This window comes from Megascapheus bottae, chromosome 6, assembly GCF_031878675.1.
Source record: "Megascapheus bottae isolate mThoBot1 chromosome 6, mThoBot2.hap1, whole genome shotgun sequence".
NCBI classification, from domain to species: domain Eukaryota; kingdom Metazoa; phylum Chordata; class Mammalia; order Rodentia; family Geomyidae; genus Megascapheus; species Megascapheus bottae.
The window spans coordinates 48796246-48822086 of NC_143514.1; the positions used below are offsets into that span (position 1 = coordinate 48796246).

The window sequence follows — 25841 nt, forward strand, 5'->3', positions numbered from 1 at the left end:
AAGAATTCAAGGATTGCAGTCCATGAGACTCTTACCTCCAACCTTGGATGAAAAAGCTAAGCGCCTATACTTCAGTTCAAGTCTAGAACATATACACAAAGATAAGAAAAGGAGAGCACTCGCCATGAGCCAGCTCCTATATTTGATCCTTGGCACTGCAAAAACAAAACTTAGAAACCTTCTTTAAAAGTAGATTTCTAGGTTTAGACTCGACAGGGTGCTGTGGAGTTCAAATTCTGCATTTCAGAAAGCTTTCTGATGCCGTCTCATGTCATCGTTTATTTATACTTTAAGAAAGCTGAATTACTGTGCTTCTGCCTTTTTTCTTATTTTTTATTTTTTGACCAATCCTGGGCCTTGAACTCAGGGCCTGGGCACTGTCCTTGAGCACTTTTGTTCACTTTACCACTTGAACCATACCACCACTTCTGGCTTTTTCTGTGTATGTGGTACCTAGGAATCAAACGAAGGCTTCGTGCACACTAGGCAAGCAGTTTACCACTAGGCACTAGGCCAAACTCCCTGCCCCACTTTTCTCTCTTCCTCCTCCTCCTCCTCTTCCTCTTCTTCTTCTTCTTCTTCTTCTTCTTCTTCTTCTTCTTCTTCTTCTTCTTCTTCTTCTTCTTTTTTTGCCAGTCCTGGTCTTGAGCTCAGGGCCTGAGCACTGTTTTGGGGCTTTCTCAAGCAAGGCTAGAGCTCTACCACTTGAGTCACAGCACCATTTCTGGCTTTTTTTTTCTATGTATGTGGTACCGAGGAATTGAACCCGGGTCTTTATGCATGCTAGGCAAGCATTCTACCACTAGGCCAAACTTCCACCCCATCTGCTTCATTTTTATGGAATGGAATCAGAGGGAGCAGACTGAGAAAATAAGACTCAAAAGATAGGAATTCTATCCTGGCTTCATTATCATTGAGCGGATTGAGGTACTCATCCAGCCTGGTACTGGTGGCTCATGCTTGTAGTCCCAGCTACTCAGGGGGCTGAGGATCACAGTTCAAAGCCAGCCTGGGGAGGAAAGTCTGTGAGACTTTTGTTGTTGTTGTTGCTGTTGTTGTTGTTATCTGTGAGACTCTTATCTCCAACAAATTACTGAGAAAAAGCTGGAAGTGAAGGTGTGGCTCAAGTGATAGCCTTGAACACAAACTGGTTCAGGGACAGCACCCAGGCCCTGAGTTCAGCCCTTAAGAGCAGCAAGAAAAGAAAAACAAAAACAAAAAGGTATTCACTAGACTTGTCATTTAACCTCTCTAAATTCATTTAAAATAATAGATTAACAGTTGCATTGCTTCTCCACAGGCTGGTGAAAAGATCACACATGCTCAGTAGTTGCATTGTACACATATAAGAGAATGCTCTAAGGACTCTGATCTTTAAAGCCAGATGTCAATGGCTCACATCTGTAATCCTAGCTACTCAGGAGGCTGAGATCTGAGGATCATAGTTCAAAGCCAGCTTGGGCAGAAAAGTCCCTGTGAGACTCTTATCACCAATTAACGACTCAAAAACCAGAAGTGGCACTGTGGCTCACGGTGGTAGAGCACTAGCCTTGAGCACAAGAGCTCACGGACAGAGTCCAGGCTCTGAGTTCAAGCCCTGCAACTGACAGAGGGGGTGAGGGTGGGGGTAGGAGGAGGGGGAGAAGAAAACAAAAAAATGTTGGCTCATTATTGAGAAAGAAATGAAATCTCAAATTTTAGAAAGACTGCTATATGGTCAAACTATAAAAGGGATTTTTCCTTAATTTCTCTGATTAACCAGAGAAATGGTTGCCATGGACACTCTAGGCCTCTGCATCCTGACTACTTTCATGGTTCATCAAGTCTGTAAATAATTACAGTAATGAAGAGATTCCCTGTAAAAGGGAGTTATATTCAGTCCAGCAGAAATTAATCTGCTCAAAGTTATCTCTCCTTTGATGCAATAGCTATGACCTTCTAAAAAGAACAAAATTCCCTGCCAGTGGCTCAGAGTGAGAGACAACACGATTACAAAGAGACAGCAGGAGAAGGTTTGCTAGTGATGGAATTACCCTGTCCCTCTATTGTGGGTAGCCACAGGAAACCTAATATATGCTAATATTCATTCAACATACATGAACAATAATTGTTTTACTCCATTAAATTAAAATCATAAATTAATTAAACCGGGAAACCACTTTCTTTGCCTAAACAATAGCAACCTAAAGAGTGTAAGTTTGCGGAGAGAAAAGAAAAGGTATCTTATGTTCAAGAAGATCAGGCACACTGGAAGAATGATAACACACATGGAGTAACCGACAGTCCTGAATGCTTTTAACGCCCCCTCCCTTTACTCCCTCCCTCTTTTCTTCCCTTCCTCCCCTCCCTCTTTACTTTTCAGTGGTACTATGCTTGAGTTAAAAGACCTGGGGCTGGGAGTTTGGCCTAGTGGTAGAGTGCTTGCCTAGCATGCACAAAAACCCGGGTTTGATTCCTGGGTACCACATACATAGAAAAAAAAACTCAGAGTGGTGCTGAGGCTCAAGTGGTAGAGCTCTAGCCTTGAGAAAGTCCAACAACAGTGCTCAGGCCCTGAGCTCAAGCCCAGACTGGAAGAAAAAAAAAAAAGACCTCTTGCTAGGCAGATGCCCCACCTATAAACCACACCCCAAGTTCTTTTCTGCTTTTTTTATTGCGGGGCGGGGTGGGGGGAGAAGGGTCTTAAGTCTTTGCCCAGGGTCAGAGGCATGATTATCCTACCTATGCCCTCCTATGAAGATAGGAATGACAGGCAGAGTGCACCATATCTAACTTACTGAGAAAAGGTCTCACCTTTTGCCTGATCTGAACTTGAACTTCAATTTTCTAATCTTTCCCATCAGAAAAGCTGGGAATATGAGTAGGAGGCAGCAACACTCCTTTCCTTCTTTGTGTGTGTGTGTGTGTGTGTGTGTGTGTGTGTGTGTGTGTGTCTAAAGGGGTTATTTACTTATTTACTTTTCTGGGTCTCATCATTCTCTTTCCAAGGAAATGAAATTCCTGAGTAAAATTACCTTGATTAACTGGTAATTTCCACCATTTATTGTATAAAACACTCAACTTTTATTATTAAGTTGTACCTTAATTCCCATATTGCCACATACCCTAACTTTACTCAGAACAGCTAACTTCCAAGGCAAAGAAGCCTTAGTGCAGATTTCTTTGGACTTTGACTTCTTTGAATATTTGAACTTCTGCCTTCATTCTTCATCTATTGATTGGTCAGCGCACCCTGATTCATCTCTGATCCAGAAGGCACCATGACAAGAGCTGGAAACAAAGGTCAATGAGATGTGGTTTGCCCTAAAGCTCAATCTATGGCTGTGAGAGATACAAAGGGACAAATTACATATTACTAAGTAGTTGTGGCACTGGTGCATTTATCTTATTGTCACTTGAAGGAAAAATGTCATGAAGGCAGCTTTCTTTAGAGATGACTGGGTTGCCTGTCAGCTGGGTAATGGTAAAGTCTTTGAAGAAAGGGAAAGGGCATTCCAGAGGTACCAGCCTCACAAAAACCATTGTCATGACCCTCCTAAACCCACAGCATGGAGAGACAAAGGCAAAAAAGAACAAGCAAGGGAAACAGAGAAGGGTCCAATATGTCATGTTTGGTTTCTAAAATAAAGCCTCTCAAAGGCTTTCTACAGTTTCATAAGTGTGAAAGGGCCCTAAACTAAAGCTGTGACTGGGCACAGTAGCCTGAATGCCAGGCTAGGCCAGGACCACCTGCTTAGTTCAACCCCCTTCCCAAGATTTGCCACCACTGGCCTAGTGGATTTACACCAGCTTCCTCCCTCCTCTTCCAGCTCTTCCCACTCTAGGGGTGGGGGTAAGGCAGGGGGAAGAAGATATCCACAGATGGCCTCTAAGCTCCAGAAACCCTCTGGAATTCACACCTGTAATTTTTAACTATTCAAGAGGCTGAGGTCTGAGGATCCTGGCTGAAAGACAGCTAGGTCAGGAAAGTCCTTGGAGATTCTTTTACCGCCCACGAACGGGCAACAGTGGAGCTATGGCTCAAGTGTTTGAGGGTCATCCTGGAGTGAAAAAGCTAAGAGACAGAGCCCAGAACCTGCATCCACACCCGCACCCACTTCTTCTGGAGTGTGTCACCTGTCTTACGGGCTACTTCCTAAAACGTGACTCAGGACTCACCACCCAGTACAGCAGGGCAAGTAGAATCGATTTTATGGAAAGCGCCTCGAAAAAGGAAAATGTTCCCTTCGTGGGCCAGGCAGGCCAGGAGGCGGTGGAGTGAACCGTCCGGGTCAAGGTTCACTCAGACACCGCCGCGCCACCAACCCCTGGAAGGTAATGCGACGAGCGACCGCTCGACGCGAGTCTGGGCGTGGGAGGGGGCGCCCCTAAGGGCGAGGGGTGGGGCAGCCCCGCAGCCATCCCCCCCCCCAGGGAACACCCGTGAAGCTCAGCTCCCTCGCCCACTCCCCGCCCCGTACCCTTGGCCTCGCCAGCACCCCAGGTTCTGCCAACCCCAGCAGCGCCCCCGGCCCGGGTCAGCCCCTCCTCCCGCGCGTTGGCGAGAAGAGGGTGGAGCGGCCAGGCTCCCGTAGCCAATGAGAGCCGCGTGTTCCTGGTCCGATCCCCGGCGCGGCTCGCTATTGGTCACTTCCAGGGTCTCGGCCCACCGAACCTTGGCGACCTGAACCAATCGCAAGGCGGCGGGCTACCCCAGACTCCCCGGGAGGCCGCGGCCGGCGCGGAGTGAAGCCGGAGCCGGGCGCAGCGCGGCGCGGGCGACGGTGACCGACGAGCTGCGCGGGCCCGCGCGGCAGCATGGAGCCCGCCGTGTCGCTGGCGGTGTGCGCGCTGCTCTTCCTGCTCTGGGTGCGTGTGAAGGGGCTGGAGTTCGTGCTCATCCACCAGCGCTGGGTGTTCGTGTGCCTCTTCCTCCTGCCGCTCTCGCTCATCTTCGACATCTACTACTACGTGCGCGCCTGGGTGGTGTTCAAGCTCAGCAGCGCGCCGCGCCTGCATGAGCAGCGCGTGCGGGACATCCAGAAGCAGGTAAGCGGCGGCGTGCGCGGGGACGGCGGCCCCCGGCACCTGCGGTGCGGTGCGGGCGGCGGGGCGAGGGGTGGGGTGGGGTGGGGTCGGGGGGCAGCTCCTGGAGGAGGAGCTGGGGTTGGAGAGGGGTTGCCACGGGCCGACGAGTGAAGAAGGCACGGGCGCGAGGGGCCTGGAGGGTTACTGAGGAGGAAACCGAATAAGCAAAGGCACTGGGGCAACAAAACACTGCCCTGAGGTTTCTAGAGTGTCCAGAACGTGCACGGCAGGTGCAGTACCTGCAGGGTCTGAGCACCCGAGGAGGGGTGGAGCGAGGGGAGGCCTGTCAGGTAACGCTGGCTAGCTTAGGCATTCCCGAGGAGGAAAGGCTTCCGGTAGGTGGAGCTGGGAAATAGGGGGGAGGATTGGGGAAGGTGAGACTGGTGTAAGTGAGCAAAGGCCGGGGAGGGTGGGGAGAAGTGAGAGTGGAAAGTCACTTGGAGCTAGATTGCAGAGGGTCCTTGATGCCAGGTTGGCGGTTCAAGTTCATGTTGTAGCAGCAAGCTGCTGTTTAGGGTAGAGGATGAAAGCAAGAACGTAGATTCCACCCTCCAACCTGGGATGGAGAGCCTCAGGCCTTGGCTGACAGTGGACTCACTCAACAGATGCAGTAGTCCCCAGTAACCACATGTACTCCCCAATTGCTGGTGGCCATGGACCCTGGGGGATCCTGCTGTAGCTAGAGCAAAAGATCCGTCACCACATTCTTCGTGCTGGCATGGCCTTGGAGTCTGCATGGTTTCTTTTCTTCCTCTGCCCCTCTTTATGTTCTTGTCTTATGCATCCGGCTGCAGAGAGCTTGCGTTTCCTGCTACCACCCCCTAACCCTAGGCAAGTGGAGCTGCCCATGTATTCTCCAGGCTCTGTGTATTCCACACTAGATTATGAGATGGATGCAGAAATCACCCCACAGGCCTTGGCCTGGTGGGAGAGAATACAGCTCTGGAAGTGCTCTGCAGCTCACAATCCATGCTTCAGTGCTCAGCCTGCCCTCCCTCTCTGTTGGCATCCTCCTTCCTAGCTCTTGTGCTAGTTAATTTAGACCCTTGATCTACCTGCCCTCCCCACCTCAGACAATTAGACCAATCCCTCCTAGCAGAGACTCACTGATTCACCTCTGGTTCATGAGACCTGGCTCGAGACAGCTTACTGAGCTTTTTATTAACCTAAATGAGACAGGGTTCACTGTATACAAAAAGCAGGGGGCCTGGCCAGCACAGCCCCTATCCTGAACTGCCCTGTTCCCCTGACTACCATTAGCTACCCACAGCCATCCTGGTAGAAATTATACCTGTTGTACTAATGGGAAAGACTGAAGTTCAAGCTGTGAATCAGAGCCCAGGATCTCAGAGCTTGTAAATGAGGCTAACTCAGGTTAACTTGAGTTCAGAGCCTGAACTCTCCACATTTTTTTCCCTTCCCCATCTCTTCCACCTTGCTGCAAGCTTGTTTCTGTTGATTCATGCCTAGCATGCCTACTTATGACACCTGCCTGACAAGTTGCCCTTTTGCTGGGCCTTCCCCACCCCTCTTTGGCCTACACATAATCCTAACTCCCCTCCCTAACTTTGCTTATCTTCCATCAGGATCCAGTCCAGTCCTTCAGGCTCCTAAGCTTCTACCCCCTACCTACCCACACTCCAGCTTGAATACAGCACCCACTCCCTCACACCTCTGCAGACTTGGGCCAGGCCAGGCCTGCATGTTCATAGAATCCCACCTTTAACCCCTAACTCACAGGAACCTTTTTCTCATCCCACTCATACCCTTAAACGATCTCAACTTCCTGTGGCAGTCCAGCATCTTATCTTAAGAAAGCCCCTCCCTTCGTTGAGCAGCTTGCCTGACCAGTATTTAACAAGACTCTTGGCTGCAAAGATAGAAACTTAATTTAAACTGGCTTGATATAAAAGGGGCTTTGCTGGCTCAAGTTCTAGAATTAAAAAGTCCAGGAATAAAAATGGCTCAGGCATGACAGTATCCAGGATCCCTATCCTCATCTTTCCCTCCATCTGCCATGTCCTGACTCTGCTTTCTCTGGGTTTTCATTGCCAGGGCTTCTGTCTTCCTTGGAAGTCCCTTGTTTCTAGCTTAGATCCAGCTAGTAAAGAAAGAGCATCTGGAACCAGTCTCATGGGCACGACTGGGGTCATAACCCAAGTCCTAAAATGGTTACTTTAGTCAAAAGGATAGCAGCAGAACATATCATGTGCCTATCTGCTGGGGTGAAGGAGAATGGCCTCGCTTCAACCAAAGGAACCTGGATTGTTAGAAGTGGAAGAATTAGTGGGTGCTCGTAGATGAGAACTACAGACATCCCCATCCCCTACCTCCTGGCTGCCCTTGTCCATCTCTCCATGGACAGGGCACCCCCACTTGGGTTTCTGACCCTGTGCCCTTTGTTTTGTGTTTTGTGTCCTAGTTACTCACAGTCAAAGCTTTGCCAACAGTGTGCTTTCCCTTAGCTTGTGGTTCTTCCTTGTCCCTTTTTACCTGTTTGAATGGTACAAGAGTTAGCACATGTCAATGCTCAGAAGAGGATTTGGCACAGAATCAGCTCTTCTTAGCTGTTAGCCATTCTTCTGTGACCGACTGTAAGTCTATCTGTCCTCAGGCCCTGCGGATACCATCCTGGCTGTAAATCAGGGCTCTGTCAGTCTGACCTTGGTTGGGCAAGTTATTTTTGCCTTTTGAGTTGCCTCATCTGCAGAAGGGGTCTCCCAACTTCCTAGGATTGCTACAAGAAATAGCAAGCCAGTGTAGCTAGGTGCTGAGCATAGTGGTTGGCCCAGAAAATGATAATTGAATTCATTATCTTTGTAAAGTCTTTCCTGTACTTTGAAGATAACATTTTAAATACACATACACAAACACACACACACACACACACACACACACACACACACTCACACTGATCCTATTGGTTTTTGGCCTTGTGGGTATAGCCACAGGTTGGCTCTTCTGTGGGTCTTATCAATGGGGAGATACCCAGGATAGGTACAGCAGCCAGACCTCCCAGGGCCTAAGTGGAGGCATCTTGCACACCGCCAGTGACATGGCAGGCTCTATGTTCCCTGGAGGGAGGGCTGTAAGCTGCTCTGGGGTCCCTGGTTATGGGCTGCCTCAGCTTTGTTCCATGGTTACAGGTACGAGAATGGAAGGAGCAGGGCAGCAAGACTTTCATGTGCACAGGTCGCCCCGGCTGGCTCACTGTCTCACTACGGGTCGGCAAGTACAAGAAGACACACAAAAACATTATGATCAACCTGATGGACATTTTGGAGGTGGACACCAAAAAGCAGGTGAGAGTATATCATCCTTTGGCACTAGGAGTAGGGCAGGCTGTACTGCACTGGGAGGAGTTACGAGTAAGATGAGTTTAGTCTGGAACAGGACCAACGTCCTTAGTCACCAGGGGAGATCCTCTCCCCCCAACACACTGCTGTGCTCCCAAGCCCCATAGCCACATCCACCAGACAGGCCAGTGAGAGCTCAGGGGATTCGCTGACTCTCCTCATTAATCTACAAATAGTCAAGGATGGAAAACCAGACTGAAATGTGAAACAAAGGGGAACTAATTTAGCCCTTTCTGGTAAGGGAGTAATGGTGGTAAAAAGCTGATTAGAAAGGTGACCATGAGAAGGAATCTTGTTACAAGCGTCCTAAGAGACTCATTTGTTGAATAGCCCCCAAAATGCACATTCATCTAATAATTCTACTTAAAATCTGGCTTAAGAAAAAAAAAAAGAATTTGGCTTAAATGTACTAAAAGAATCCCAACACAGACATATTATATCACTTCTTTTTCCGTTTCCTTTCTTTTATTATTATTTTATGTATGTATGTATGTATGTATGTATGTATGTATGTATGTATTTATTTTTGCCGGTCCTGGGCTTGGGCTCAGGGCCTGAGCGCTGTCCTTGAGTTTTCTCAAGGCTAGAGCTCTACCACTTGACCCACAGCACCACTGCTGGCTTTTTTCTTTGTATGTGATACCAAGGAATTGAACCTAGGTCTTTGTGCATGCTAGGCAAGCACTCTACCACTAGGCCAAACTCCTGGCCCCTGTTTGTTTGGTTTTTTTTTAAATAGCATAAATTAAATATACAAAGCAGTTTTGTTATATTTCTATAGACATATAAAATGTAAATTGACCAAATTTATTCTAGTCTATATTACTCTTCACTCTCTTTAAACAGTTTTTAAGGGGATTTGTTGTGCTGTTTTTAAATCCATATATAACTTATTCAGACCATACTCCCCATATAATCAGCTTTACTGATGTTTACTTGATATAAAAACAACAACAACAACAAAAAAGTGTGCCAATAGAAAGGGGCAGCTATGCCTAGTGCTGGTGTCTCATGCCTATAACCCTAGTTACTCAGGAAGCTGAGGTCTGAGGATCACAGTTCAAAGCCAGCCCAGGCAGGCTGGGAGACTTTTTTTGGAGGGGGATAATTAATAGAAGGGTTACATTATATTCACCAGATAGAAGGTGCATTACTTCACAACCATTGGTACCCCTTTTCATGTCTTGGTCCCCATTTCCCTCCCCCCACTCCCTCTCCTCATCTTGTTTTCCCCCCTTCCCTATCCTATTTCAAATAACCAAATAAACAGACATACAATATACCAGATAACAAGGTAAGACACTATAACAATATGAGAATAACCAAAGGACAACAAAAGAGATGGGAAATAACATAGTACATTAAGAACAACAATTATACATTATATGACTCTTGTTTCCATATCCTGGAGGTCCTTTCATTTAGCCTCACCCTATATGGCCTTATGTAATCCTCTGCTAGGAGAGTCTAAGGTTTATACTAATTATGACAAATAAAGGAAACTATGGAGCCTATGTTCCTTTGAGTTTGGCTTACTTCACTTAATATGATTTTTTTCTAAGTCTTTCCATTTCCTTACAAATGGGCCATCTTGGGCCAGGAGTTTGGCCTAGTGGTTAAAGTGCTTGCCTAGCATGCACGAAGACCCGGGTTCGATTCCTCGGTACCACATACATAGAAAAAAGCCAGAAATGGTGCTGAGGCTCAAGTGGTAGGGCTCTAGCCTTGAGAAAAGTCCAAGGACAGTGCTCAGGCCCTGAGCTCAAGCCCAGAACTGGCAAAAAAAAAAAAAAAAAAAAAAAACAAATGGGCCATCTTTCTGATGGCCAGGCTGAGAGACTCTTATCTCCAGTTAACAACCTGAAAACTAAAAGTGGCACTGTGGCTCAAAGTGAGAGAGTATTAACCTTGAGCAAAAAAGTTCAGGGACAGCTCCCAGGCCCAGAGTTCAAGACCCAAGACCAACAAAAAAATAAATGGGCAGCCTACAGGGTAATAACTTTTGTCAAGTGTACACCTGAGATATTATTACCAGAGTCAAGAAAATTGATCATAACCCAACATCCCCAAGTTTACTTGAGCCACCTGTTAATTCCTTCCTGCTCTTTCCCCTCATCCTTAGGCAAGCAGTAATCTACTTTCTGTCTCTGTAAATTAGCTTCTAGAATTTGGTATAATTGGAATCATGCAATAATATATGGAATCTTTAGTAGTAATTTTCACATTTAGCCACACTGAAGCAGTGTCAATACTGGATAGTCTTTATTTTCTGATGAGTAGTGTTCCTTTGGGTTAATGTACTAACTTGATGATCCTTTCACCTGCTGATAGACAGGCTGTTTCCACTTTGAGGCTATTATGAATAAAATGCCTGGGGACATTTATGAACCATATTTTTGTAGGAAGAGAAGAATGGCTGAGTCACAGGATAATTGTATGACTTACAGGGAAATTGCCCTATTGTTTTCCAAAGTGGTTGCAGCAATTTGCATCTCCACCAGCAATATGAGTTCTCTTCGGTCCATATTGATTTTGACCATATTCACTTTCCTGTACTCTTTCCATTCACTCTTTCTTCTTAAGGTGATACCTATACCCAGGCAGGACATGTTTTATATTCCTAACAAAGTATAGATAACAATTTATTAAGCAAAATGATTGAAGATTTCTAAACTTGAAGAAAAAATGGAAACTAGACATGGGGAAAGATTTACTTTATTAGAAGCATTGTTAGAAAAAAATTCTGAAAATAGGATGGTTTATTTTCTTTATCTCCCAAGTGAATGTGCATTTCTCCTATGAGCTAGAAAAAAATGGCTAAACATTTATTATAAGCTATTTGACAGGGCTTGATTTATCACTCACTGTAGTATTCTAGAAAGAACATAGCTGAGCAAGGAAACTTGAGAAGCCTCCTTATGATGGTCTCCTCCTGAGACTTCTCTTTCCTGCATCTATAGATTGTACGTGTGGAGCCCTTGGTGAGCATGGGTCAGGTGACTGCTCTGCTGAACTCCATTGGCTGGACCCTACCTGTGTTGCCCGAGCTTGATGACCTCACAGTTGGTAAGGGCTCCATATTCATGGGCAAAATGGTCCCAGGATCAGCACAAAGGGACCTTGGCCATCTTCCTTCTGGCTCAGGGATGGCCAGTCCTCCACCGGGGACAAAAGTTACTGTCTCTTAATTGCTGCTGTCAAGGGTGGGACTTTCATTGTCAGCTAATGTATTTTTTTTTTTTCCGCCAGTTCTAGGCTTTGAGCTTAGGGCCTGAGCACTGTCCTTGGACTTTCTCAAGGCTAGAGTTCTACCACTTGAGTCTCAGCACCACTTCCGGCTTTTTTCTATGTATGTGGTACTGAGGAATCAAACTCGGGTCTTCATGATGCTAGGCAAGCACTCTACCACTAGGCCAAACTCCCGGCCCCTCAGCTACTGTATTTCTGAGCAGCTTAGAATAGACAGCACTGTTATTAAAGAGCACTTCCTCATTTTCAACTCAAATCTGCTTCCCCGTGACTTGTATCGGCCACTTCTACCTGTGGAACACACAGAATACTTCTAGTCCCTCTTCCCAGAGGATTTGTGGACCCTAATCCTTCTCATCAAGGGAAGATGCTTCCCCTGGATCATAGCTCCCTGTCACCCCATTGACCTCCATTTTCCTTAAAGTCTCTCTTAAAGTGAGCACACAGGCTTCTAAGTTAAGGGTGGCCACAGTGAGGGCATATCTGCCCAAACCCCTCCTCTCAACTCCCCTCGAAACCCCTTCTCTCCTGAGTAAGCTGCCCCATTTGTGTCACCCTGCACATCGTTGCTGGCTCTGACTGCCCTGTGTCTCTGCAGGGGGCCTGATCATGGGCACCGGCATCGAATCATCATCCCACAAGTATGGCCTGTTCCAGCACATCTGCACCGCTTACGAACTGGTCCTGGCCGATGGCAGCTTTGTGCGATGTACCCCGGTGAGTTCGAGTTGGGGCATACCGGGGGTGTTAAGGATTGTAAGGTGAGGGAGGTGGCTCTTCCGGGGTGCCTCAGTGCACCTTTTCAGGCTGTACCAATAACAATAACAAAAGAGTGATATATGTGTTTAGACACCTAATGAGTTAAGTACTATTATTATCCACATTTTACAGGAAACTCAAGCACAGATGGTTAATAAACCACTGTAGGATTCACACTGGTAGGATTCAAAGTCAGGCTGTTGGGCCACACCAGACTGACTTTGCAGAAGTCAGGCATTAGCGGTAAAGCTGTCTATCAAGTGTTGTGAGGTGTGAATAAAAGATTAGAAGAACTGCTTTGTTAAAATAAAAGCTCATTCTAACACTCAAAGTGGGACACAGACATTGAAAATAATTTATCTAAAGAGTGGAACAGGATTAAAACATTAATTAACCTTACTCAGATATGGCCTACCATATGGAAAGGGCTTCTGGGATGAGTGGTCATGAGATCCTTTTGAAGTAAATTTTTCAGGGAATGAGGGAAAGGGACTGTTCTTAGGAGCTCTGAGCTGGGATTAATAGACCTTGGCCCCTGTTCAGCATGCTTTCCAGACACTGGGACCTTGTCTTTGACCTATTTATTGTCAACTGAGAGCAGACAAAGGCCTATATCAAGGCCCAGACTCCTCCTTTGACAAATAAATGGTCAGGCAAAGTTAAGTTCTGTGTGCAAAGCTCCAAGCATAGATTCTGGCAGGCAACCGTTACTACTATTATAATCAGAACAGGGGATGAGCTGGTAGCCCAAATAGGCATTGGTTGGGCCAGTTCTGCTATTCCAGAAGCTTCTGCTGACTCCCAGCTCCCAAGCTCAGCCTCTGCCGTCCTGCAGCCCACCCACCCTGCCCACCCCCACAGGACATGCAGGGTTAGCATGGATTTGTTGGAAAGGTGCTTCATTAGAATCCAAGAGTCTGAATTAAAATGGCCAAAGGAAAAGGCAGTGGTCTTCTGAATCAGATGTCAACATGAAGAAACATTGCAATTAAGCCGAGATCTGTGGGAGCAGAGGAGGCACTGAAGGGAACACTTCATCCAGAGTTAGGCCATCTTGCCTGAGGGGCTGATTTTCTACCGTACCTGGGAGAAAGCAGGTCACATCTTGAAGGTCAAGGGGTTAGTACTCTCTCTGAGCTGTTTGTTGAGTGAGTGGGGATCCCACAAGCTAGTGGAATAGGAAAGGCATGGCCACTTAGATCCTGGCTCATAGAGCCAGAGACATCCTCATGTCTCCTACTGATTCTTGGCAGGGGGTTTGCTTTTGTGTAGCTTGGTCTGGGAATCCCTTGTCTCTTTGTCCCTTCTCTGTGGTCTTAGGGCAGTTCTGATCATGTTTCCTTCTTGGGGATCCCAATGTCTTAAGTGACTAGATGGAAGGGAGCAGATGCTGTTTTGCTGAGCAACCACCATTGGCAAGCAACTGTGGGCATATTAACTTAAATACCAAGAGAAAACTAAGTACAGACAGTAAAGGTCTTCGTTCATATCATGCAAGATGGTGACAGGTCAGGAACTCAGCATAGGCCCCAACTTCCCCAGTTGACTAAGTGTCTTGGGCTGAGATCCACACATTAAGTTCTTCACATGTAACAATTCTGTCTCCACAGTCTGAAAACTCAGACCTGTTCTATGCTGTACCCTGGTCCTGTGGGACCCTGGGCTTCCTGGTAGCTGCTGAGATACGTATCATCCCTGCCAAGAAGTATGTCAAGCTGCGGTTTGAACCAGTACATGGCCTGGAGGCCATCTGTGAGAAATTCACCCAAGAGTCCCAGCGGTCAGAGAACCACTTTGTAGAAGGGCTACTCTACTCCCTGGATGAAGCTGTCATCATGACAGGAGTCATGACAGATGAATTAGACCCTTCCAAGGTAGGCCAGACACAGCTGCTACAGAGCAAGACCAAGGCAAAAGGGGAGATCATGGGGTGGGCTGGGCCTGAACCTCTGTAAAGCTCCTCCCTGGGTCTACCTACCTGGGATCCAGGCAACTGATCCCGCTTGCAGACGACAATGAAAGCTTCCATCTCCTGCTCTGACCACCTGCCAGGAATGTGACCTGTCTTGACACAGTGGCCCCATTGTCTGTGTGAGGGTATGTATGTGAATGTAAGTGCAGAGGCTCAAACTTAAGGCCTAAGCACTCTCTTGACTTTTTCTACTTAAGGCTGGTACTCTGCCACTGGAGTCATATGTCCACTTTGGGCTTTTTGATGGTTAATTGGAGATAGGAGTCTCACAGACTTTTTATGCCTGGGCTACCTTTGAACTGCAACCCTCAGATTTCACCTTCCTGAGTAGATAAGATTATAGACAGGAGCCATTGGCACCCAGCAGTAGCCTCATTTTACCATGAGGAAACTGAGGCCCCAAGTGCTAATGTAGTTTCCATAGTAGTTGATTTGGTGCCTAGAGTGCCAGATAGGCACTCTTTCAACTTGTACCAGGCATAATACTTGCAGATATAAACCAAGACTGACTTCCAAACATGACCCAAAGCCAACGCTTGCTAATGTATTTCCTCTTTCAATATCGAGTTGTTTAATTACAGAAATATTATAACCAGTCCTCTGCATTTCTCAAGAACTATTTGTAGTTCCTATTGATGTATGGAAATAATTAGTCTAACTCATCACTTTCTGAACATTTCAATTTTGTGTTAAGATTATTTTATTCTTTTTTTTAGCTTAGTGACTATTTTCTTTCTTGTTTTTAAGTTTAAATTATTTTATTCTTGCAAGTAAGATGGCATTGAAGATTTAAGACTCTTACACCACCTATCCTTACTTTTTTCTTTATTGGTTGTTTTATTGCTTTTTAGTTTTTTGGAGACAAAAGTCTTGCTGTGTACCTCAAGCTGGTCTTAAACTCTAGATCCTCCTACCTATGCCTCCTGAGAGCTAGGGTTATAGGCATGTACCATCACTTCTTTATCCACCCAGATTTTTACTTATCCCTTAGTGTAAATGTTTGTGTGTGATTAAGAATAAGCAGAGCCGGATCCTAGCTACTCAGGAGGCTGAGATCTGAGGATCACAGTTCAAAGCCAGCTTGGCACTAAAGAACTGGAGTCTCCTATCTCCAATTAATCACTAGAAAAATGGGAAGCGGGGCTGTGGCTCAAGGAATAGGGCAGGAGCCTTGAGCTGAAGAGCTCAAGGACAACGCCCAGGCCCAGAGTTCAAGCCCCATGACCCACCAAAAAAAGAGTAAGAAGAGAGCCGTGTGGGGCTCACACCTGTAATCCTAGCTACTCAGGAGGTTTAAAGCCAGCCAGGCACTAAAGCTGGTGAGACTCGTATCTCCAATTAATCACCAGTAAACTAGAAGTGGTGCTGTGGCACAAGGAGTAGGGTGGTAGCCTTGAGCTAAAGAGCTCAGTGACAAAGCCCAGGCCCAGAGTTCAAGTCCTACAACCAAAAAAAAAAAAAAAGAATAAGCAGAATTCTGCCCAAGGGTCTATATAAGCACACTGAATACTGAAGAGTGAGACACACCGGGAGGGTTGCGCTCCTGCCCATTTCCTGCAGCCATGTGGCAGAAGCCTTTCCCTGCATTCTTGCCAACTCCAATGGTAGTACCACTCATTTTTGCCAATCTGATAAGGTTAAAAATAGGGCCTCTTTTTATTTTGTAGTTCTTTGGTTCCTTGTGAAGTTGTCGAGTTATCTGTTGCTGTCTGGATTTTGTGTGAAAAGTATCCCTCCGTGTTGTACGAGCTTTGTTTCTGCCGTAGTGTCTGTCTGCAGAACAGAGAATTGAAGGGTGTCCCGTTGCTTAATGAAGTACTGTGCTGCTGTTGGAAATTTAAGTTGCTTCCAGTTTTTTTTGCTGTTGTTGTTATTTTAATTACATCTTTTGTCTTCTGCCTGTAATTTGAAGATATCTTAAAGTAGAATTAGTGAATCAAATGCTATTGTCCTAAATCTTGATCTATATCCACCTGTATAATTAACACATTTAAAACCAGAAAGGTCTGGAAAATCATCTGGAACTGTGGCTTTTCAAGGTAAACAGAGGAGGCAGGGGGTAGGGGGGGGCTGGGGGACTTCTAAAGACACACAGAGCAGATTGTTACCCCCTTCTCAGGCCTTACAAATGCTTCTAGCTAGGTAAGTGCTCTGTCACTGAGGTACATGCAAGCTCTGAAACAACTTCTAGAACTTAAAATCATCCATGAGCCTTGGTTCCTGAAGGCTCTGTAGTGAATGAAGAGGGGGTCCTGGAGCAGTCAGGTACCACTGGACATGGAGCCCAGGTACTCCGCCTTCCCTGGGCTGAAGCTTGATCAGTGTGTATCCCCAACTCCCAGTCACCTAGCAGGGCCATCCAAACCAGAGATTGTCTGGCTTCTCTAAGACTCTTCCTTAGAGCTTTTCACAGTATAAAGCTGAAGGAAGAGATCAAGGGGAGTCACCACCCCCACTGTGCCAGCATCATTCTGCTGTCATCTGATATGTTAGGTGCCATCCCAGAATAATTGACAGCTTCCAGGATTTGAACGCCTGACGAGATTCCCTGTTGCACAAATAGACACAGTCCCAATGGCTTGCTCAGAGTTCTCTTTGGCTCAGTAGCAGAGATGTTTACCTGCCCAGTACCCAGTGAGCAAAACCTGGAGATGAGTGGGAATAGAGGGATAGATAGCATTGGACAGGGGCATTTCATTTTAGGAGCACTTCTGGTTTGGGAGGCTGCAAAACCCTCTGGGCCAGCAATGTCTGGAGAGAAGTTCATTTCCACCATGAGAAGAAGTGTCTGAGGAAGCTTGCTGTGGGAGTACTCAGGCCAGAAATGGAGCTCCCATGGCCTCTGATCTCCAGGGAGAGACAGATGATCCAGCTTCTTTATGGCTTCCTAAGCTTCTCAGGCCCAGTGGTTCTGAGTCTGAGTACTAAGGGCACCTGTATGCAGTACACCAGGTCTCAAGTTCATTACAGCAAGTGCCACTGCCAGGAGTGCAACTAGGCCTCACCTGGCTTAGATCAAGTTGCTCTGTTTCCTGTTAGGTTTCAGTCCGCTTTCATTACCAGCTTAGAGGCCCCTCCTGACACACACTAAAGCCAAGTTTGAACCCTAATTTCCTCGCCCATTGCAGTTTCCCAGTTTTGTCTCAGTGACCCCAGAGGAGGCTTCCCAAGAGAGTGGTACCTGGATGAGCTCCAAGTGCTACCTGTAGAGCTTGAGTGCAAAGTTACCTGGTTGTGGGCCAGGAGTTTGGCCTAGTGGTAGAGTGCTTGCCTAGCATGCATGAAGACCTGGGTTCGATTCCTCGGTACTACATACGTTTAAAAAAAAAAAAAAAGCTGGAAGTGGTACTGAGGCTCAAGTAGTAGAGCTCTAGCCTTGAGAAAGTCCAAGGACAATGCTCAGGCCCTGAGCTCAAGTCCAAAACTGGGGGGTAAAGAAGTTACCTGGTTGCCCAGTTCCAGCAAACAGTGTGGCAAGTGGCTGGCAGGGCAGACCCCATAAAATACTGTATGCCATTGTAGGCCAGGCACTGTACTCTGCTGTGTCCTCTGTTCTCTCTTGGCCTTTCCAATCATTCTAGGGAAAGTAGTGTCTTGTCTGTATAAAAATTGGGACCTGCATAAGATTAGCCAAATAGAATAGACAACTTTGCCTATGGTATACAAGATAGTCTTTGTTTTTGTTTTTTAATTAGCTGGCATTATATAGAAGGAGATTGCATTGTTACCATTCCACACATATAAAATATATTCATTCCATTCAATTTCCCTTATCATTCTTCCAGTCTTGTTCTCTCCCTACTGTGGTCCTGTTTTTATTTTATCTTTATGGGGAGAATTGGCAGGAAGCCCAGCAGCTCCTCGGGCGCCTGCTCCCAGATTCATGAAGCCTGAACCCTTCCCTAGAACGTCCCCCTGCTCCTCCAGAGCACCTACCCACAATTCATGTCATAGTTGAGATACTCAGGGTCAGCTCCGGATACACAGCCTATTGAGCGTTGGACCATTTGGGACTGAAGAAGACAGCGGCAAAGGGCCCAGCATGTGGTCTCACCCATGAGCTTCCTCCGGGTGAAGGAGGCTTTGAGGAGTGCTGAGCCCGCGGGGACTGTGGAGCTCGGTTTAGAGATGCTGTGACAGAGATGGCCATGAGAGACTGGCCATGCTGGCCTGTGAGGGCAGGAGGAGGAATCTCACCTGCACAGAGGCCCCGCATCCTGGCAGTGTCTGCCATTCACATTTGCACTCTGTTCTCATCAAGAAAGAGCACCAGCCGGGAGGGTCACAAAGTCCCCTGGACTCCCAGGGGCCTGCTATGTGACCCCATGCACACCACTTATAGTCTTGGAGCTTCTCTGCTACAGAGTGCCTGCTGTGCCCGACCCCTGCCTGGCTTTCAAGAAAGCTTTGGGGCTTCTTTTTTCTCTAAAGTGGTGAGCCTCACAAGAGAGCTTTGAAAAGGCCAGGAGTGCTGAACAGCCTGTCTCTCGTACTCCCTGGTGGCTGCAGCGTGTGTCTCTGGGCTGATCACAATACTGCCTGTCATTTCAGCTCAACAGCATTGGCAATTACTACAAGCCCTGGTTCTTCAAGCACGTGGAGAAGTACCTGAAGACAAACCAGGAGGGCCTCGAGTACATTCCCCTGCGGCACTACTACCACCGCCACACTCGCAGCATCTTCTGGGAGCTCCAGGTGAGGCTTGGCTTCCCTGTCCTGCTGGCTCCTCATGGCCACAGGGCAGAGAGCAGAGCAGTCAGCGTTGCAGCCATGCTCGCTCTCCAGGGAGGAGAGTAGCGTTGTCCCGAGGGACCCCGGCACCTTCTTAAACTGTGGTACCATTGTTTCATTTTGTGCTGGGGGAATGGCCGCCTGCAGTGAATGCACCAGGTACTGGCCAAGGCTGTCAGAAGTGGGGCCAGACTTTGGGGACCAGAGACCTGGTCTATCCTGGGGAGTTTTCCAGCCTCACTAAGCGAGTGGATTCTGCCCAGTGGGAGGACAGTTTCAGCTCTTCTGCAGTTGTGGTATATGTATATGTATGTAAACGTGTGTATATATACAAAGGAGTCCAGTTGCTGGAATATATGGCACTTTTGTATCTTAATGAGCAACTCCTGAGATGTTTAGTATGGTGGCTTCTACTAGCAATATGTGGGTGCTGATTATTTCCTGATTTATAAAGCATTATTAGTATAGGGGACATGAAGTGGTATCATTGTAGTTCAGGTTTCAGCTTCTTATTCAATTGATATTTTGGCATCCTTTTATGTGCTTGTTGGCCATTTGTTTATCATTTTTGGAGAAGTGCATATTCTGATTTTCTCCCTTCCCCAACACCCCCCCAGCCTTTTTTTTGGGGGGGGTGGTTGTGGGGCTGCGTGGGAGTGGGTGGAAATACAGAGGAAAGGAAGATTTCTGTTGTGAACAGTGGCCGCTGTGGGGAGGGAAGAAGTGCCAGACTTTGGAAACATTGTCAACCAAGGAGATTTAGACAGATTGGCTGTGGGCAAGCATCCAACGTTGCAGGCCCAAGAATCCAGTGGACAGTGCGTGCCTGACTGCCATGAGAAATGGGCAGAGGAGGTTTTGAAGGGGTCCCAAGTATGGTGGTGTGGTGTGTGTATGCTTGAGATGCCTTTCTGTGGGATGCCAGAAAGATGGAGGCAACGCACATGGGCTTCAGGTGCAGGAAAGTGCTAATTAAAGCCACGGGAGAGATAAGAAAAAGAAGGGTGTGGGAGCCCACCCCTGCACGCTTGAGGAGAAACTAGTGGAAGAGAAGGTGCTGTCAGTCGGAAGAGGCAAAACCAGGGAACATGATGTTTCAAGAAGTAACATGAAGGACCAGGAGTTTGGCCTAGTGGTAGAGTGCTCACCTAGCATGCACAAAGCCCTGGGTTCAATTCCTCAGTACTACATTCACAGAAAAAGCCAGAAATGGGGCTGTGGCTCACGTGATAGAGCACTAGCCTTGAGAAAGCCCAAGGGCAGTGCTCTGGCCTTGAGTTCAAACCCCAGGACTGGCAAAAAGAAAAAAAAAGTAGCATAAATCACTGAACTCCAGGAAATGGAAGCAAGAGTTTTTTCTTCATTATTTTGGTTTACTTATCCTTTTTTCTTGTTTGTTTCTCTGTCTTTGGGAGGGTAAAGTGAAACAAAGAAATGGTGAGACAATTGGTAAACAGATGGAGCAGTGGTATCACTAGACACTATGTTGAAAGTGAACTGTTGTCCAAAAAGTCATATACTCTCTACCTGACTGGAGAGAGAGAGACAGAGAGAGAGAGAGAGAGAGAGAGAGAGAGAGAGAGAGAGAGAGAGAGAGAGAGAGAGAGAGAGAGAGGTGGGGAGAGAGAGCGCGCTAGGTACTAATAACTCATCCTAGCTTCTCAGGAGACTGAGCCAGGGCAGCAGAGTTCCTGAGACTCATCTCCAATTAACTACCCCAAAACCAGAAGTAGAACTATAGTTCAAAGTGGTAGAGCACTAACTTGAGTAGAAAGAGATCAGGGACAGAGCCCAGGCCCTGAGTTCAAGCCCTATGACTGACACACACACAAAAAAAGATGAGGTGAGGTGAGCTACTATGCCCTGTGCTGAGAGGGATGAGAACAGAGAAACGGCCTCTGGGTCTTAGCCCTGAAGCAGTCATCTGTGACGTTGAGGATGGTAGAACCCTGACCTATGGGTTCTAAAGGGAATGGGAGACAAGGAGGTGGAGATTGGGAGAACCAGTCAGAGAGGCTGCCTCCCAGGCAGTGTCTGTAAACCTGGGGCGATAGAGAGCTGGGGAAGGTGCCTTGTTTCTGTGCCATTTTGAAGAGTAGAGAGGTGAGGCATGGTTGTTGTTGACTGCGAGGGAGAAGGTGTGTTTGGAGAAAGTGGTGCAGAGCTGGCCACGTGCTCGGAGGGAAACTGCACAACTGGGAAGGGTCACTCAGAACAACGGGGTTACTTGGTCCTGGGTGAGTGAGTACTCCCTTCTGCTTACCTGTAATTTCTCAGGGAAATGGGATCCAGGATTTAGGCTATGGCAGGGTTGCTGAAAGCTCAAGGAGGGAGGACATGTCAATTGTCACTAACCGTGGGAAGTTCACTAGAGGGTACATGCCAGGATCAGCTGGCCAGCACTGGGGTTGCTACTTGTGGTCCTGAGTTCACAATGAGGCTCGAATGCGGCTGTGGGTAGCTACATGGGAGGATGGGCAGGTGATAGTATGAGAGGGACCGAAGTTCTGTCCCAGAGGAGTCAACCAAGCGGGGTGGGGAGCTGTGAGGGCTCCAGGAGATGGGGACTGGGAGCTAGAGGTCACGAGCAGGGCAGAAGGCAGAGCTTGCTTTGGGATCTGCAGAGAACAGCAGTTGTCAGGAAGAGCTCAAGACCTGAAGCAGGAAGGAAGACTGTGAGCCAGGGGCCAAAGTTTTAACTTGAGGTGTGGGAGGAAGAGCCCCAGGAAGGAGCTGGCTGGAGCAGACGCAGGGCATGGTGGGAAAGCATAATGCAGATGGAGGCAGCTCATTCCTCATGATTTGAGGACAGGGTTTTCGGGGAGGTAGGGATACAGTGAGCCTCTGAACAAGGAATGTGGCAAGCCAGGCTCTCTGTGGAGCCTGAGTCAGGCTTCACCCACCCAGTGGGAGCTTATCCCTGCTGAATGACCTTAGGGAACTGGCTTGAACTCTTGAGTATCTCCCACTGGCATTCATTGCTCAGTGCCTGCTCTGTGCCAGCCTCCCTGACCTCAATAAGGAGACCAGGATTGATGGCCACCTTATCACTTTGTTGTAGGCACTGAGCACAGTGTTACTAGCCTCCTAAGTCCCTTTCCATAGATAAAGAAGCTAAGATCAAAGAAGTGAAGTAACGAGCCCAAGGTCATCACAGTTGGTAAATGCCAGAGCTGAGACTTTGAGATCCCCTGGGCAAAGTCCCAGGTTCCCCTCAATCCCTCCCAATCTGGGGAACATGCCCTGGTGGGCTTACCTAGAGTGTTGAACTAAATCTGGCTCCAGCCCCTTGCACATGGAGTCAGTCTACCCATGGTTCCTTCTCATTACCCCCATCTTTGTCTTTCAGGACATCATCCCCTTCGGAAACAACCCTGTGTTCCGCTACCTCTTTGGCTGGATGGTCCCTCCCAAGATCTCCCTCCTGAAGCTGACGCAGGGCGAGACACTGCGCAAGCTCTATGAGCAGCACCACGTGGTGCAGGACATGCTAGTGCCCATGAAGTGCCTGGACCAGGCCCTGCACACCTTCCACAACGACATCCATGTGAGCCTGTGGGAGAGCTAGGGGACTCACCTTGGCACCCCACACAGAGGCCTGACCTGCTTCAGTGGTGGTCAGAGGGCTTACTGGTGACCGCTTCCATGTCGGGGAGTCGGGGTATCTGAGCCAGGGCTGGAGCTGCCTCAGGGCCCCGAGAGGATGTTGCAGAGCTTCCCTTTGGGTGGGTGTAGTGGAGAATGGACCCAAGCCTGTCATCCACTGGAGCAAAAGCCTCAATGCCCACCTCTCTGGCCTCTCCAGGTCTACCCCATCTGGCTGTGCCCATTCATCCTGCCCAGCCAGCCGGGTCTGGTGCACCCCAAGGGAGACGAGACAGAACTATACGTGGACATCGGTGCCTATGGGGAGCCACATGTGAAGCACTTCGAGGCCAGGTCCTGCATGAGGCAGCTGGAGAAGTTTGTGCGGAGCGTGCATGGGTGAGTAGCTTAGAGCTCAGAGCCATACAGCCTCTCATCTGCCTTTTCCCACATGCTACCCGGATGCTGCCTCCTTTCCCCTCACCCCGTGTCTTCCTGTGCAGGTTCCAGATGCTATACGCCGACTGCTACATGAACAGAGAGGAATTCTGGGAGATGTTTGATGGCTCCTTGTACCATAAGCTGAGGAAGCAGCTAGGCTGCCAGGAGGCCTTCCCTGAGGTCTATGACAAGGTCTGCAAGGCTGCCAGGCACTGACCGGAGCCTGTCGCCTAGAGAGACATACAAGTGCAGTGAACATGTCTTCCCTTTGTTCCAGCTTGGTTGCTTTCTCAGACCCACATTTTCGGAAAGAAGCCCTGCCAGAACTCCAACCCAGACAGTCCTGCTTCCGGGGAAGCCCAGTTTCTGGGCTAGCCCATGTGAGTGGAGAGAACATGGGATTTGGAATCAGACACATCTGAATCCAGGTCCCAGTTTAGTTACTCATGTGCAGTGTGACTAAGCAAGTCACTTAACCTCTCTGCACCCCAGTCTATCCTACTTACAGGATATCTTCTCTGTCAAGCTCCTATCACACAGAAGCTCCAGTAAGCAGTAGCTGTTTCCATTGCTTCCTCTTCAGCATCACATTTGACTAAAGTACTTTGGACTCAGCGGTTGAGTACCAAAAGCTCCCTCCCTCCTCCGCAAATTATGTCACCTGTGCACAGGTTTGGCTGGAATGATGAAGGGGACACACTGGAATAGCAGTGCCACTGCCTGGATCAGCCAGAAGAGCCCCTCTCAGGGAGAAGGAAGGCTCCCACACACCCGTGGATCTCAGGAGGGCCACACGTGGGACAGGCAGGCCTACGATGTGCTGTGCCAAAGCCAGGTCCATTCCAAAGTTCTCTGCGCCATCCTTGGTGATGTCCTGCCCCTTTCTCCTGTGTGCACAGGCCTCCTGGCTGCTTCAGCCATGTGCACGTCCACTCTGCTTCCTATAGTCCTGGAGAAGACATCTCCAGATGGCCTGGGCTCATTCTCCCCTGCTCCAGCTTTTCAGCCTCCTCTTCTCCCCCATACCGCTTTAGCGTGGGGCATGCGTGCTGCTCTGCCACATGGGGAGGGGGCAGCACCCAGTGGATAAGTGGCATCTGCCATTGTGCTTCCATTTGGAGGTTCACTGTGAGGCAGGAAGCAAAGAGCTTCACTGATTTCTCTAACCCCTCATCCCCCTTTTTGTTTCCCTGCCCCAGCTGTAGCTAATTTCAGTGCCTTAACAAATCCTGAGCTCAGAGAAAGTTTAGCTCCATTTCCGTTCCAGAGGGAAGGAACCTCCTGAGGTTCTTTCTGCCTTGCTACTGAAGCGTGGTTGTTTGTGCAACTTCATCTTAAGAACTGCCCTGCCCTGCTGAGAACCCACAGTCTGAAAGGGGATGGAGCCCTGGAAGGGAAGCCGGAATTCAAGAGCTGAGCCAGGCTGGTCACAGCCTTGATGTGTTGGAGTCAAGGGACCTGGCTTTTGGTCCCTGCTCCGCTGTCACCAGGCTGTGCGGCCATGGGCACATCATTTGTCCCTGCAAGCTGCAGTTAACCTCACCTGTCACATTGGTACAGCTAAGACCTCCCTGGAGCCTTTCTGCCTCACATACCAGGGTTGCAAGACTCATGGAAAGCCTTGTTTGTGTTGGCAAACAATCCAGGTGACATTTAGGGTTAGTTCATCATTTACAGTCCTTTCCACCCAGGGCCAGCTCCCATCCCATTTTCAGAATGGCTCATCTATGGCTGGCAGGCAAGTGACCATCTCATCCCTTTAGGTGCCAAAATCCTCTTAGTAATCACAGGATTACTCATGCTGCAGTGTCAGCATGGTCCTGTGAGAACTGGTACACTTGCACTTGGAAAGCAAAGGAAATCAATCCCCTTACTCTTTTGGCCTCTGGAGGAGACAGGAAAAAGTAAGCCTCACTCTAGCAGAACATTCAGATTTTGGCACAGACTCTGCTAGTGGGTCTATATGCATCCTGGCTCGGTGCTAGACTGATGACTCTACTTGCTGTAGATGAGTGGTTAACCCGAGCTAGATTAGTCCAACAGTGAGAGTGCCATTATTTCACCAGTAAAGCTTGCATCCTAAATCACCTGGGCTATGCCTGGAGATGCCTGCAACCTGTATGTCCCTTAGACCCATAACTAAACTCCAGCTCTTCAGAGACTACCTAGGACCTAAGGCTTGAGAGGTTGTTATGATCACACCAGCCACAGATTACAGTTTGGTTCTAGTAGCATCTTGCCTAGAAAAACAGTCTTCCAGAATTCAGTGAGCTTGTCTGTCCATGCAGTGGCTTTGACTAGAGTTCAAGTTAGTGACAGCTGTGTGTGGAAAGAAACATAAAGCTACTCCTCCTCAAGCACCCTGGGTCCTTGGCTACTTGAGATCAGCGTTGTGGCCACTTTTTTGGGCTGGGAGGATGTGTTGGTGTTATTGAATGGGAAGATGAGGGCGGGATGGGTGTGGAAATGTGTGGTGTGTAATCCATTCCCCCCCCCTTTGGTCATAGAGACCAAGGAAAAAGGCATGAGGCCCCCCCTATCAGGCTCTTGCAGCCACAGGTACTGTGCCTTCTCTAGAACACATGCTCCTGTGGCTGTGAGTCTGCCACTTGTGTAAAATAAAGTTTGACCTGGAAGCTAGTCTTTGTCTTTTCTTACTTAAGAGACCACAGTAGAGTCAG

General features: G+C 48.1%; 1 protein-coding gene across 2 annotated transcripts; it reads left to right on the plus strand.

The window, feature by feature from the left end:
- Positions 1–4715: 4715 nt before the first annotated feature.
- Positions 4716–25796, plus strand: Dhcr24 (24-dehydrocholesterol reductase). Of its 2 annotated transcripts, none has more exons than XM_090334754.1 (9): positions 4716–5028; positions 8214–8369; positions 11384–11489; positions 12271–12389; positions 14042–14305; positions 18955–19098; positions 22484–22681; positions 22940–23118; positions 23223–25796. In XM_090334754.1, exons 1-9 carry the CDS (start codon positions 4798–4800, stop codon positions 23374–23376), a joined length of 1551 nt encoding a protein of 516 aa, XP_090190880.1. In that variant the 5' UTR covers positions 4716–4797; the 3' UTR covers positions 23377–25796. The 2 variants fall into 2 exon arrangements, with proteins under 2 accessions (XP_090190880.1, XP_090190881.1); XM_090334755.1 differs by lacking the exon at positions 4716–5028 and adding an exon at positions 5153–5237.
- Positions 25797–25841: the final 45 nt, after the last annotated feature.

Bases quoted from the DNA above. Each gene is read 5' to 3' on its own strand.
- Dhcr24 (XM_090334754.1), top strand. From the start codon at position 4,798: ATGGAGCCCGCCGTGTCGCTGGCGGTGTGCGCGCTGCTCTTCCTGCTC. The intron at 12,390-14,041 runs GTGAGTTCGAGT...CTGTCTCCACAG, and splicing joins GCTTTGTGCGATGTACCCCG to TCTGAAAACTCAGACCTGTT. The intron at 14,306-18,954 runs GTAGGCCAGACA...CTGTCATTTCAG, and splicing joins ATGAATTAGACCCTTCCAAG to CTCAACAGCATTGGCAATTA.